Source organism: Nyctibius grandis, chromosome 2, assembly GCF_013368605.1.
Source record: "Nyctibius grandis isolate bNycGra1 chromosome 2, bNycGra1.pri, whole genome shotgun sequence".
Classification (NCBI taxonomy): Eukaryota; Metazoa; Chordata; class Aves; order Nyctibiiformes; family Nyctibiidae; genus Nyctibius; species Nyctibius grandis.
Genome location: NC_090659.1, coordinates 50,573,359 through 50,586,768, shown reverse-complemented (window position 1 = coordinate 50,586,768; position 13,410 = coordinate 50,573,359). Strand labels below are relative to the sequence as shown.

Genomic DNA, 13,410 nt, shown 5'->3' with positions numbered 1-13,410 from the left:
CCTCTGGCCAAAACAAGACTGAGTTACCAGAGCTTCCCCTCTTCAGTACAGTTGGCTGGGAGATGGCAATTTCATTTCAAAACTGAACAGATTTTGAAATTTATTTTCTTTCCACACCCCAAACCCAACAAAACTTCCTGAGTCTTTTCTCAAAATGGTATTGCAATAAATATGTGGATTTAGATACTTTTCTCTCACTCATTTGAAATAAACAAAATCCAGCTAATCCTGGACCTAAGAAATTTTCCTCTCTAGAGTCTTGCTAAAATTAACCTGTCTTGGAAACAGTTCACCTCTGACAAAAACAGGTAGTTTGATGAAAATACAGTCAACTGAAAATTGTCCGACCACCTCTAGTATGGGTCTCAGCAGTGCTGTCAAAGAAAGCTGTACAAATAAATGACATTTCAGTAACCAAGCTTAAATCAGATTTTTTTTCCCTGAAATTTTATTTTGGATTAAACAATTAATTTAATTTCAAATATAGCGCTCCCTCTTGCTTCTGTGCATTATCCCCCTGAAAAAATAAAAACAAATTGACATAAAAATTGAATTAGATTTAAATAAAAAAGGTTTCCTTTCTTCCCCCTAGATGAGACTGTTTTATGAATGTGGCCCCAGACAGAATTTCTCAGTGAATGAAGTATATGTCAAAAAAATGTCCAGTGCTGTCTTGCAGATCTAATGTATAAAGGGGAAGAAGCAGTGCATGCTTGTGCAGGTAGAACTTTGTTTACATGAAATCCCTTTTCATCAAGCTCAGATATTTTCAGTCATGCTATGTTCTAGTTTATATTTTACTTGTATTTTTATTATCTCCACCAAGCCAAACATCTTCTTGGATAAGTCATCTGAGTTTCCAAATGGCTTTTGCAGCAATTTGGAGTTTAAACTTTGAGGTAGACAGATTCTAGTGGAGAATGGAAAATTTAAAAATATGAGCAAATGGGGAAAAAAACGCTTGAGGAAACAAAAAACTTGCAGAACATTTGCAGTGTAGCTATCTTGATTCTCTGCGGAGAATCACCCAGAATAGTCTCCTTGCAAAAGGATCAGGTGCTCACATCTTTCATTTTTGAATATTCTTTCCTTAAGGGCAGGCACTATGCCAGACATATTCATGTCTATATGCTGGATATTCCACTACAGTTTTAGAGTCAGTAGCCACAAGTATTGCTCAGAAAGCTCTCAAGGCTGCCAAAGCAGAGCCAACACAAAGAGATAATCTTCAGTTATGTTCTAGCCTTGAGGCAGAAGCTTCTGAAAATGTCTTACTAAAAATGGCATGAGAAATAATACTTGTAATCGAGGGGAGTTGTACCAAAGGAAATGGAAGATTTTACAAGAGCTGAACAAAAATGTAGATGTATAAACAACATCTCTGGCTGCTGATTGCTGGAATGTCTTATGCGTACTACTTCTTTTTTTTTTTTATTTTAATGTAAGATGGCTCTGCATACACTCTTGGAAGTTAGACTCGATACTGTCAAGCCAAAGGGTACCTTGGAAACATACAGCACTGGGAGTGGGAGTACAGATGTTCAGCATCATTCAGGATCAAGCCTTAAAACTCAGGCATTTGAACACAAGCACATATTTCACTGTTGTGCTTCAACAGGTGGCTCTTCACTCAGTGCAGCATTATTTAAATCTGCTTGTTATTGCAGACTCGGGCAGCAGTTCAGACCGTCCAAGACCCTTCTTTCTTTTGTGTCCGGAAAGGTGCTTGCATGCCGTTTCTGATCAGACCACAGAAGGTATTTTAACACGTTTGTGTTAACACAAAGACACTTTATTAATTCTTTAGCTCCCTTAGGTATTCCTATGATGTTCAAAATTTTGAGCAAATGATGGTCTTCTGATAAAATACCTACCTTCAGATTGAGATCAGACAGGGGTTAGTCAGGACAAAAAGAATTTGCATTAAAAAAATTGAGGATTAGATTAAATTTGGACAGCAACTTTTACAAAATTGAGAGCTACTTTTTTTTTTCTGATATTGAGGATAAAATCCAGTCTGCCACTCACAGTTTACACATTGCCCTCTGGAGCAAACAGAGGTCTGAGAGCTCTGGCTCTCCTCTTTTCCCTGCTTTTTCATATCGCTTGTTCCCAAGGTGATTTGTAGGTGTTGCAAGTGAGCAGATCTGTGTGCCTGCCAGTGACTCCCATACAGCTGATGGAATTCTTGGTTGTCTTCTTAGGCAGTTTTCAATCCATCATCTTTGTAATCCAAGATCAGTGCAAAAGGCCTTTGTTAGGGCCAAAGACTTGAGCTGCTCCTGGCTCAGTGCCCAGTACTCAACTAACTCCCGTTTCATACACCAGGGAGGAAAGGCAGACCCGTAGTTTGTTCTTTACCACAGTGTGCTTCCTTTCTAATACACTCTTTTGGTTAGTTGGGAGTAAGATAAACCTAGAAAAAACCTTCCCAATCTCTGCCTCTGAGACACAGAGAAGACTCAAATTATCTCAGGTCACTAGGGAATACGTACAGTGATTCATAAGCAACAACTAGATAGTCAGGAAGAGAAAACACACTCAACTGCTACTTCGGACCAATGCTGGATGGCTTTGGCATTAAAGACTCCTGTGTCCAGCCAGATAAATTCTGCAAAACTGCTCTATAAAGGAACTTTTCTTAAGCAGTGCTTGTTATTTCTGTTACCTAATTTGCACATTCAGCAGCACACTGTAGCTGTTATGGAGTGGGTCCTGTATTTCTGCAAATGGCAGCCAGCTGTCGTTCAACTCTGCAAATTTCTTTACAGGTTATTTATAAACCATTTGAAGGTTGACCTAATGCTCACTTAGCACAAAATAAACTCTGGAAACATGTGGTGCCATAAAGCTGCTAAGTCAAACACTTACTGCATTTTTGTAGAAGAAATACAGCACCATGTTGGCAAGTCGGGAATAACACCAGTGGCCATGAACAAGCAAGAGCTTCTCCAAATGCCGGAACCTTGGGATTGCAAAGTCGCTTGCCATCACCGCCTTTAATGAAAGAAAAGATGGAATCATTATTCTGAAGTGTCACTTTCAACACTAGCAGTGAATCTAGTCATCTAAACTCATACAGTCAATGGAAATTGTACTGATGAAGAATGAAATCCATTACAGTGCACCTGAAATGCAGCTATTGCTGCATTGATTTGGAATACCCGTGAGCAAACCCGGTGGCTTGGCAGAATGTGCAAGGCGACCCGGTCCTCGCCCAAAGGAGATTACAGTCTATGTTCCAGATGGTGACAAGCAGCAGCAAAAAGCAAGAGGTGGGAGAACGGCTGCATGAGCATGAAGGCTCAGGGCCCGCGCGTGAACATCTTGGTGGCTGTAACATCTTTCTCTGTAAAAACTACAGGGTACTTACAGGGCAAAATGAATTTTCAGAGAATAAAATAAGAAAAGCACAATTAAGCACTTGCATCACAATTACTGGACTTTAAAAGACAAAACAATAAAAATATTAGTTTTAATTAACATTTGCAGTCCTGGCTTATAAAGTTTACTCAGCTGTCCTGAGATACCAGTATATTGAGGGATTTTTAAAATTGCACATTTTCTAAAACTGTCTATGAAAAAATATCACACTAGATGAGACTCCTCTGGGACTGTGCAGACTGCCAAATCACATTGACAAAATGAATCATCCCGTTTCTCTCTACTTCTGACTAAAATTTAGGGTACTGTACATCTACATGAGACCTTCTTGTAAATGATGGTGTTACACAGTTGTTTCATGATCTTCCATATCCCCATGCTAAGGTTTCGTTTAATATTATTTTACATTTAACTTTCTATTTTGCTATCACCTTTCTTCTCACAGTTCAGCAAAAACATGAGGAAAGGTGAAAACCTCCAAAGGACCAATGTCTTCCTTACACTCTGTAGGGTATATTTTGACTGTATTTTTAAATGAGAGACATCTTTCCTTTTAATTTTTCCTAATTCCCTTTCTTGGTCAATCATCAAAAGGGCTCAGTTTTCCCAAGTAAGTGCTTGTAGAAGCTATTAAAATAAACTCAAAATCAGTAAAACTGTATGCAAGAGAAGGTGTAATAATGCATTGTAATTTAAGCAGTAGACATATATAAGCACCAGGACATTTTTTAATATGTTGACACATCCTGGGATTTCTCAGGTACTGAGACACTTGTAATAACCTTCCTGCACAGAACAGTCTGATCTGTCCTGCAGACATACAGCTATCTTGCAGCTTGAGGAGAATAGAGCTGTGCTATGATGTCTGCTTCCTTGTCCTCCACCCCATCTCAGCCTATTCCAATGTTAAAACAAAACCACTAACTTCTTTTCATTTGTGCTTCTAACACAGTACTTCACAACACATTGCAAGAAATGTCGGGGTTTTTTCTTGTTTATTCCATTTTGATTACAGTGAGGAACATTGTGAGGAAGATAGTGATATCCAATTACATTTGCATGTTTATTTAATCTCAAAATATCCCCTCGAGTTTCACATTTTTATTTTTTCTTCCAGCTTTTTCACAGGAAAAAGTGATACGTGCTCCACATGCTTCCATAGAATGTAGAAAGAAAATAAATCAGAGACTATTGCTGTTTTAGACATCTAATTGCTCAACGCCTTCTGAGTACCTGCATGTGTAAGATTCTGACAGTTTATAGTAAAGAGGCGTGCGTGCCTCCTTAGGACCTTGCAGTAAAGGAAGCGATCTATAAACATTTTCCACTCTGTTGAACTTTCATTTAGAAAAAAACAGGTAGTTTAATGGGTTAATGAGCAAATAGCTTTCAGATTTGAATACACCGCAAAAGCCAGGGGCATTTGAGGACTGGTTACTGTAAGTGTATGAGCTCAACTGAAAGAGGCATAATGGGGAGAGAAGTAAAAAAAATGCTACAAGCACTATATGTCTGCATTAGGAAAAAAAGTGATCTGAATTAATACATAGATGATAGGATCTGATAAGTTCATAAGGGATGATAAGAACCAATGGGTTTGGGGCAGACCTTTTTGAACTGATAGGCTTGGAGGGGACCTCACAAAAACAGTCTCCTCTGGGCTCTCTGGAGCCTGGACTGCCTGCAGAGCAATACTGAAGAAGTTATGCAAAGCTCTTGGAGCCTGGTGAAGGCTGTGGAACAACAAACACACTTGGTATCAGCTTAATCCAAGACTTCTTTTTCTCCTGCCCTTTCCAGCCATCAAAGTCAGACTCATAGGGTCTATGTCTGGGATGCCATATTCACAATGACTATCTCAGTATTTTTGTGGTAGCTTCTTTCCAATCTAATTTACAGCTGCTAACATGTTTGGAGAAGAATTTTTAATGGATTGCAGGCCTGAAATCTGTTTGTTTGAAGAGCACTGATGGACATCCATATGCCCTGGAGATTACTTTGACTGAACACACTGGATGATTACAAGAAGGAAAATAAGTGTAATAGCTCTGCTGGGTCTGGCTAAAGCCCATCTTCCCTAGTATCCAGTCTCCAACAATGGCCAAGATAGGATGCCTTCAGAAGAGTACCTGAATAAATAAGATAAGACAAAAATGAATAATAGTGTGGCCAGCAGGACTAGGGAAGTGATTGTCCCCCCGTACTCAGCACTGGTGAGGCTGCACCTCGAATACTGTGTTCAGTTTTGGGCCCCTCACTACAAAAAAAACTTTGAGATGATGGAGCGAGTCCAAAGAAGGGCAACGTAGCTGGTGAAGGGGCCAGAGCACAAGTCTTATGAGGAGCAGCTGAGGGAACTGGGGTTGTTTAGTCTGGAGAAAAGGAGGCTCAGGGAAGACCTTCTTACTCTCTACAACTACATGAAAGGAGGTTGTAGCGAGGTCGGTGTTGGTTTCTTCTCCCAAGTAACAAGCGATAGGATGAGAAGAAATGGCCTCAAGTTGCACCAGAGGAGGTTTAGATTGGATATTAGGAAAAATTTCTTCACCAAAAGGGTTATCAAACGTTGGAACAGGCTGCTCAGAGAAGTGGTTTAGTCACCATCCCTAGGGGTATGTAAAAGATATATAGATGTGGTGCTTAGGGACATGGTTTAGTGGTGGACTTGTCAGTGCTAGGTTAACGGTTGGACTTGATGATCTTAAAGGTCCTTTCCAACCAAAACGATTCTATCATTCTAAGAAAAACATCCACTGACTTTTCTCCAGAGTACTGTCCTAGCTTCTGGTGATCTGCATGTCAGAAAACGCACAAAGCTGACATCCAAGTTCATGGCTCAGTTAAATTTTTGTTCCATAAATTTGTGTGTTGACCCAATTAAACTACAGCATTCATGAAATCCCAAGGAATAAAATTGTATAGCCAACTCGTACACCGTGTGAAGGAGGCCCTTCTTCCCTTTCAAGCAAAACATCCAGCCAGTGTTGCAAAAAATGCAGTGTGGGTCAGAGAACCACCCACTGCTAAGTTAGGAGCGTGCTCATCTGCTCAGGTCCTCAGGATGGAAACACTTCCCATCTTCTCTGAAGAGCTCTTTGTCATATATTCAGCTACTCTATTTTCTCATACAGTCAGTCTGCACCCAGCCCAAATACAAGGTAGGTTGTGGAAATAAGGTATCTTCCTCATTCTCTGTGTCTTACTGCCACGTCTGGTGCTAACAAGGCAATTGAACTGCAGTAGCAGTAGAGGAGGCAGAGGTAATAGGTAATACAGTAGGTAATACATCCTATACATACACATCCTCTCTTCTGGGGATGGGAGAAGTACCTCTTATACAGTGGTAAATACAGTAATCACAGGCTGAACACATCCAAAAGACTACAGGGCAAGTCCCCTTATCTTGCTGTTCCCCATGGCAGGAAATAGGGAGAAAACCAAGACTTGGAATAGTGTGTAGGGAGCAGTGGTTCAGCAAAGGGCTGCAATTTTCTCTTTCTTCACTGTTCTGCTGTCTGAATAGGCTGAGTGAGCAAGATGTGTGGGTGGCTGGGCTAAGGGTCACCACTGCACCATGCAAATAAGCTGCATCAGCTGGACAGGCTTGTGCAGCTACTCCATAGAAGTATACCCAAGCAATACATGAGAGAGGAGAATAAAAGCCAGAATAAGGCGAACCTTCATTTCCTAAATAATGCATAGCTGACCTTTTTTCCTCCTTTAAACCAGTATTTAATAAAAGATTTCTTAAAACATATGGCTTAGAGGGATCTCGTAAGTTGAATTTTCTAAGAAGGTAGCATGTTCAAAGTCGTCACAGATCTGAGAACAAACAAAAGCTCAAACTCAAACTGACAGCATCTGGCACGCCTAAGCACAACTTGCTACTTCTCTTTTATTTGTGCTGGCTATCCAAAGGCAGCTTCGTCAAGCTGACATATTGGAGTGCCTATTTCACCCTCTCATGGAAGTGCTTTTCAGTGAATGAGCAACATTACCTGCATGCCTTCTTGACCAGAGATACCCACGCCAACATCTGCCACTTGGATCATGCTGACATCATTAGCACCATCACCTAAAGATGACAAGACACGGTTTTGTTGTCACTAGTACAGTTAGCAGCAGCAAAGCAAAGGAAAACCAGTTGTTAGTGAGTGTTGGCTGAGTATAGTAAGGGAGATGTGGGGTAGGAAAGGATCCGTCTTTGGAATACAAGGTTCAAAGCTTGGCAAATCTGCCAAGACATTCTGATCTTTGTAGACTTTTTTTATCATGGAAAAGTAAAAAGAAAACAAATCTCTCTCTTTTTAGCAAGACCTAAAATTCAAGTGTCAGGCCTGAATGTCACAAGTACTAAAACACTGGAAGGCTGAGAATGAGCTTCCCAATACTTCTGCTTCCTGATTAACTGTCTGCCTGCAATCAGGTATGACTAAGAATGAAATGTGCAAGGAGACCTACAGCCAATGAGAATGTCTACACAGTAAAAATACAATAAAGTTAAAAAGTAGATGAATTCTTGACTTGGGTTGACCAGTCCAAGATCTTTAATACACCTATATAGGTAGATTTAACTGCAATGGTTGCACAGGCACCAACCCTTGTTCTGCTTCCAATCATGATACCACGGGTGATAGGTGCCATAGAAAGAATATCAGAGTGGGACATGTATCTACTTCTTAAGCTCTGTATTAGCTGATGACAAGACACTTGGTTTTAAATTTCAATGGCTGAGGCGTACATTCACATCTCACTCCAGTTTCCCTGCTGTTGGCACATATAAGAGTGGTATCCGCTCACCTGACAAAGCTGGTGTCTTTGTGACTGTGCGACACAACCCTAAGTTAGCTTAAGTTGGTTAGAAGGGAGAATGTAAACAGCTAGGCTTTTAAACCAGAGCAGGAGCTTGAGTTCAACCCCCAGGCTCAAGAAGCTCAGAAAGAATGAAAACACAATCTGCCCAGTCTCCACTAGTGTTTTTAAGCATTCTGGATAATTCAAGTTAACTAGCCAGACGTTTTTGACAACATATGCAAATGATTATGCCCACAGTCAGTCAGCCAAAGATAAATTCAGCACGAGGAAGGCACATTTGAGCTAGATAAAATATAGTGAGCATGAGGATTATTATAATCAGCACACATTTGGTGATGTGGATGTCACAGAAGTCTGGCAATTATTATATGCGCTTAGGGTTTCTCATGTGTAGGTTCAACCCACATGTGTTGCTGCTATGATTAACCAAGACAGGTAGACGAATGCTAGTGTGTTTGTGACAATACATGCTGCACAGAATCACAGAATCACAGAATCAACCAGGTTGGAAGAGACCTCAGGGATCATCGAGTCCAACCGTTGCCCTTACACCACCCTGTCAACTAGACCATGGCACTAAGTGCCATGTCCAGTCTTTTCTTAAACACATCCAGAGATGGTGACTCCACCACCTCCTGGGCAGCCCATTCCAATGTCTAATAACCCTTTCTGTAAAGAAATTCTTCCTAATGTCCAACCTGAACCTCCCCTGGCGAAGCTTGAGGCTGTGTCCTCTTGTCCTATCGCTAGTTGCCCGGGAGAAGAGGCCAACTCCCAATCATGGCTTCTAATGCAACACGAGCCTAAATTTGAGATAGGAAAAGAAGAGCTCGTTGACTTTTCTTATGTAAAAATCACGGAAACATGGATGATGCTGCCAGATTTAAAACAGGGTGACTGACAAAATCTCCCCTTTGCCAACTGAGCGATTAGCTGGGAAGAAGTGTAAGTGTTGGCATGATGTCAATTGTAAATCCATTTTCTATACTGACAAGGTCAACTCATATCCTATGCTGTATGGCCTTACTTATGATGAAAAATGCAGAACCTTGAGTTTGAACATGATTGGATGAAACAATAGTAAGCACAATTTTGTTCTGTGTAATACAGTGATTGCAAAATAGTGTTCTGCACAGCACCAGCTAACCCAATACTTCACAGCTGTGTTCAGACATGTCAAAACCTCATAGCATACCTGGGTCCCAATTACCTAACTTCTGTAGGAAGAAATACCAAATACTACTCCAGCGTTCTATTTTGGTTTTGGATAAATATAGTAGAGTAAATATGTTATTGTTGTCTGACACATTTTCAGACAAAATTTGAAGGCTATTTGAGTTGTGAGGCAGCTTGAAGGGTCCTACTGCAAGTCAAAAAATCAAAATTCTCAAGGCACAGCATACATTAAGGCAGGCTAGTTTAAACTGAGATATTTACCTATTGCCAAGGTCATTGCTTTGAGTTTGTCTCTGACTAGTTTTACTACCATGCTCTTTTGGAGTGGGGTAGAGCGACAACACAGTACTGAACGGCATTGCTTGGCTAGTGCAAGAAATTTATCTTCTAGTGTAGGTTCCAGGGCATAAGCTAGAGTCCTTCCATCAATCACTAGGCCCAAGCTGGAAAGCACAGAGGAAGAGGGTGGATAGAGAGGGGTGAACCCAACAGTCATGTTTCCAGTAGCTTCGTGTATTGTGTTGTTTGAAAATTTAGACTCTACGCGTTGCAGACACTGTTCCAGCAAGGCAGCACATGTCTCCTGAAAAAAAATTCAAAATAAATATGCTTGAGAGAAAAGAACATGTATTCAGACATTGTATTTGTTATATTTGTTGCACTGTTAAAGTTTTAATTTCTAATAATCTTCTTTTCTATTCGCTCTAAACACAATTACTTCTTCCAGAAGATATGACAGCAATGAGTACTCTAAAGGCTTAAAATCTAATTCCTGTTTAACATGCAGTATTGTATGGTAAACTAATTTCTTTTAGCTCCTTCTCAGAATAACAGTGCTGGGAGATAATACAATCAGTATCAGTACCAAGTTAAGTGTGGCGATGAACACCATGTATACGCCTACAACTCAGATCAAATAGTTATGCATTGTTAAAGACCAATTAAAGGTTATTTAAGCTGAATGCTCTCTCCTAGCCATACTCAACTAAAAGATGTTATTGAGAATATATGAACATTTAAAATGAAATGCTATTTGTCTTACAGCAAAGTATGACAAAAAGGAAAGATCATGGAAAATCAATTTACCAGTTCAGTTGATACACTCAAGAACAGAAAATGCTGTTATCTTTTCTTCCTTTTCGAAAGAAATTGGAGCTGGATACTGCTGGCCTACCTCTCCTCTGCTGATCTGAAGTCCAATTTTATCACCCCATTAAAGGACTATAGCACTATCGGTCTGGTTCCTTGTATGTTAGACCATATCAGTAAACTCTTTGTGACTGTCTGCTTGCAACAAGTTGAGCACAGGAAAGGTCAGTAATTCAGAAGAATTAGAAAAGGTCTGTTAGGAAGCAAGGCATTACTGTAGATGTGGTTTTCTGACTCTCAGTGTTAGCATCGAAACTCAAGTATTGCTTCTATCTCCAGAGAAAAAGCCACCTGAGAAAATACGAATGACTGAGTTATCTAAATACTACATTTCAGTGGTGTAAAATAAAGCACAAATTTTCAATAGATAATAAATTGTTTTCTTCCTCAACACATGTTTAATAACAGGTTGCTTTTGGAGATCCATTAGTGCCAATAAGCAAAACTAGAGATGTTTTGAGAGCGCATACCAAAGGCAGGCATTTATGCTGCTCTGGCATATTTTCATTCATGGTGGATCCAACTATACACAGTTACATGTCTTCAATAATTTTATGATACATAAAACTATGATGTAGAAGCATCATTCACTGAAAAGTATTCAAAGACATGTCCTACCTGAAAATTACAGATGAAGCAGGAAAAGAAGAAAAAAAAAAGAAGGAAAGGAAAAAAAAGCCATCAAACTTTTAATTGTACAAGTTGAAAACAAAGCAAAGCTAGTTCACAAGTAAACTTGTGTATTGGATCTTCTTACTGGTGATTCAGCATTCAAAGTGATGATTTCTTCATCGTGATCTAGTAGCTTGCAGGCATATGCAATATTAACAGCTGTTTCTTGCTTGTCTCCAGTAAGAACCCAAATCTGCAAGCCAGCTTTGCGCAAGTTTGCAATGGTTTCTGGAACACCATCCTGTAAACGGTCTTCAATGCCAGTTGCACCTAAGCACGTAGAAAAAGCAAAATATTCCACATTAAAGGAGCACTTAGGGTTCACCTCGAATTGTAAGTTTGTATTTTTCAAAAAAAACAGCAGTCACTTTTATTGTGAAATAGATAAACTACCAATGGTTGCAAGATTCAGGCAGCTTTTTTGGTGTGTCGAGGGAGAGGAGTGGAAAGTAGCTGGGATAAACGTCTGCATCAAGAGTCAACAACAAATCCAGAATTCAAAATTTTAAGAGCAATCTGATGCCTCTTCTAGTCTCAGAGGTTCACAAGCCTGATGTATCTTTGCTTATTGTTTCTCTGCTCTGCATCTTCACCATTTCTTCTGAATGTTGCTGGAGAAAATACTGTTGCTTCTAGGAGATCGTTTCAGTTCTTAAGGGTCTTAACTGCCTTTCCTCAACTAGAAGAGGCTGGGTCACTAGAGATTTCTCCCTTTTGAAGGGAAATGACAGTAGAACTGCAGCTTGGCAAGAACACATTAGGCTGCAGACATAAACCTTTTCCTGCCTTGTTGCTGCTCTTTGGTCTTGCAGAAAGACACTGGTTGCCAAATAAGATATAGTAGAGAATAAATCTTAAATCTGTTGGCCATGATGTGAAAGTAAAATGCGGCTTTTTCACGCTTTCAATGTATCTTTCTACGTGTTCATAAGAGACTGAATATCTTTCCTATGCTTTCATAAATCAACTGACTGAAACAAGATTTTCAAATACTGTAGCAAAAGCTGCTCAGGACCAAGTGCAGTGTCACCACTGATACATCAGTGCTCCACCGACTTTCAGTGAGGCTTCAGTGTGAGGAAACGTAAGCTCTCACTACTAGAAATGGGGAGGTGACACACATGCAAGTTATCTGGAACAACAGGAAAAGCAAAGTAAACTTTTCTCAGCTATTTGTTATTCCTATGGTTGTTCCTCGAAAAAAACATTTTAGCAATAGAAGTCCACCTTAAGTCTGAGCACCAGTCATGTAGGTGGAAACACATTCTTAGGACAATGTCGGGAAAGCTACTATTATCCAAACAGTGGAAAAAGGAAAAGATATTCCTTTTCCAGACTCACTTTTTTATTCCCACAACCTAACCACAACTGATCATTGCAAGACACAAACCACAGTATGAGGTTCTTGGGGAATGACTGAACGGGTAGTTCACTTCTGGCTAGAGCTCACGTATTTGTCTGATGGTTCAATTTCACTTTTTTTTTTTTCCCCCAGAGTGCAGCCAGAGCCAACAGGCACAACCATGGTGGGATCTTCCTGACTAATGTGGTCCGAATTAGTCACCTCATACCAGAGGAGAGAAACAGACACTTCAAGGGTGTGATTCATCTAATCCTAAAGCGGGTACCTAAGACAGACCAAATGAACTGCACTTTCTTTTTTTTTGGTCTCTCCATTGGTTACGTGGGGAGCCTTAGAGATCTGTAGCAGATATATCAGAAGTGAGTGAGGCGGATCTCATCTCCCAGAGACAGGCATGCTGGCAATTAGTGAAGGCTGTTACCTCCGACAGTGTTATGGCTGTCCCAGTTTCTTTGCCAGAGAAAGCAGTTGGATGCTTGGAGTAATAGTGGATATATATACATTTTAGAACCTCAGTGCTTTCAAGATCTCAACTCAGCAGAGGAAGAGTATGACTTAGTCCTTGGAATACATTTTACATACACTAATTTTAACTGCATCATTATGAAGTACTGCAATTACCTTTCACAGAATACACAGGCCCTGAGTGTGTGTACTGCACCTGATGTATATGAGAGTTGATGCCTCTCACAAATGCAGTTTATGAGCTTTGCTTTAAGAGTGCCTCTGGTGCCCCTGGAGTCATGGAAGTCTCTGACACGTTGAAGTGGAACTAAGCTAACGAAATTCTGTAGGCAGGTTGGGCAAAGTCCTCCTTCTGTTTAGAGCAGCAGTTCCCATGTATGATATCG

The 13,410-nt window shown here is 40.2% G+C and overlaps 1 protein-coding gene across 1 annotated transcript in view; it reads right to left on the bottom strand.

Moving 5' to 3' along the window:
• Positions 1–13,410, bottom strand: part of ATP10A (ATPase phospholipid transporting 10A (putative)) — a 114,763-nt gene that overhangs the window by 6,563 nt on the left and 94,790 nt on the right. Inside the window, exons 13-16 of the mRNA XM_068395645.1 lie at positions 11,282–11,466; positions 9,637–9,958; positions 7,383–7,459; positions 2,872–2,997 (exon numbers count right to left, since the gene is read on the bottom strand). Of these exons, the coding sequence (XP_068251746.1) occupies positions 2,872–2,997; positions 7,383–7,459; positions 9,637–9,958; positions 11,282–11,466 (710 nt within the window). The remainder of the gene's footprint in view (positions 1–2,871; positions 2,998–7,382; positions 7,460–9,636; positions 9,959–11,281; positions 11,467–13,410) is intronic.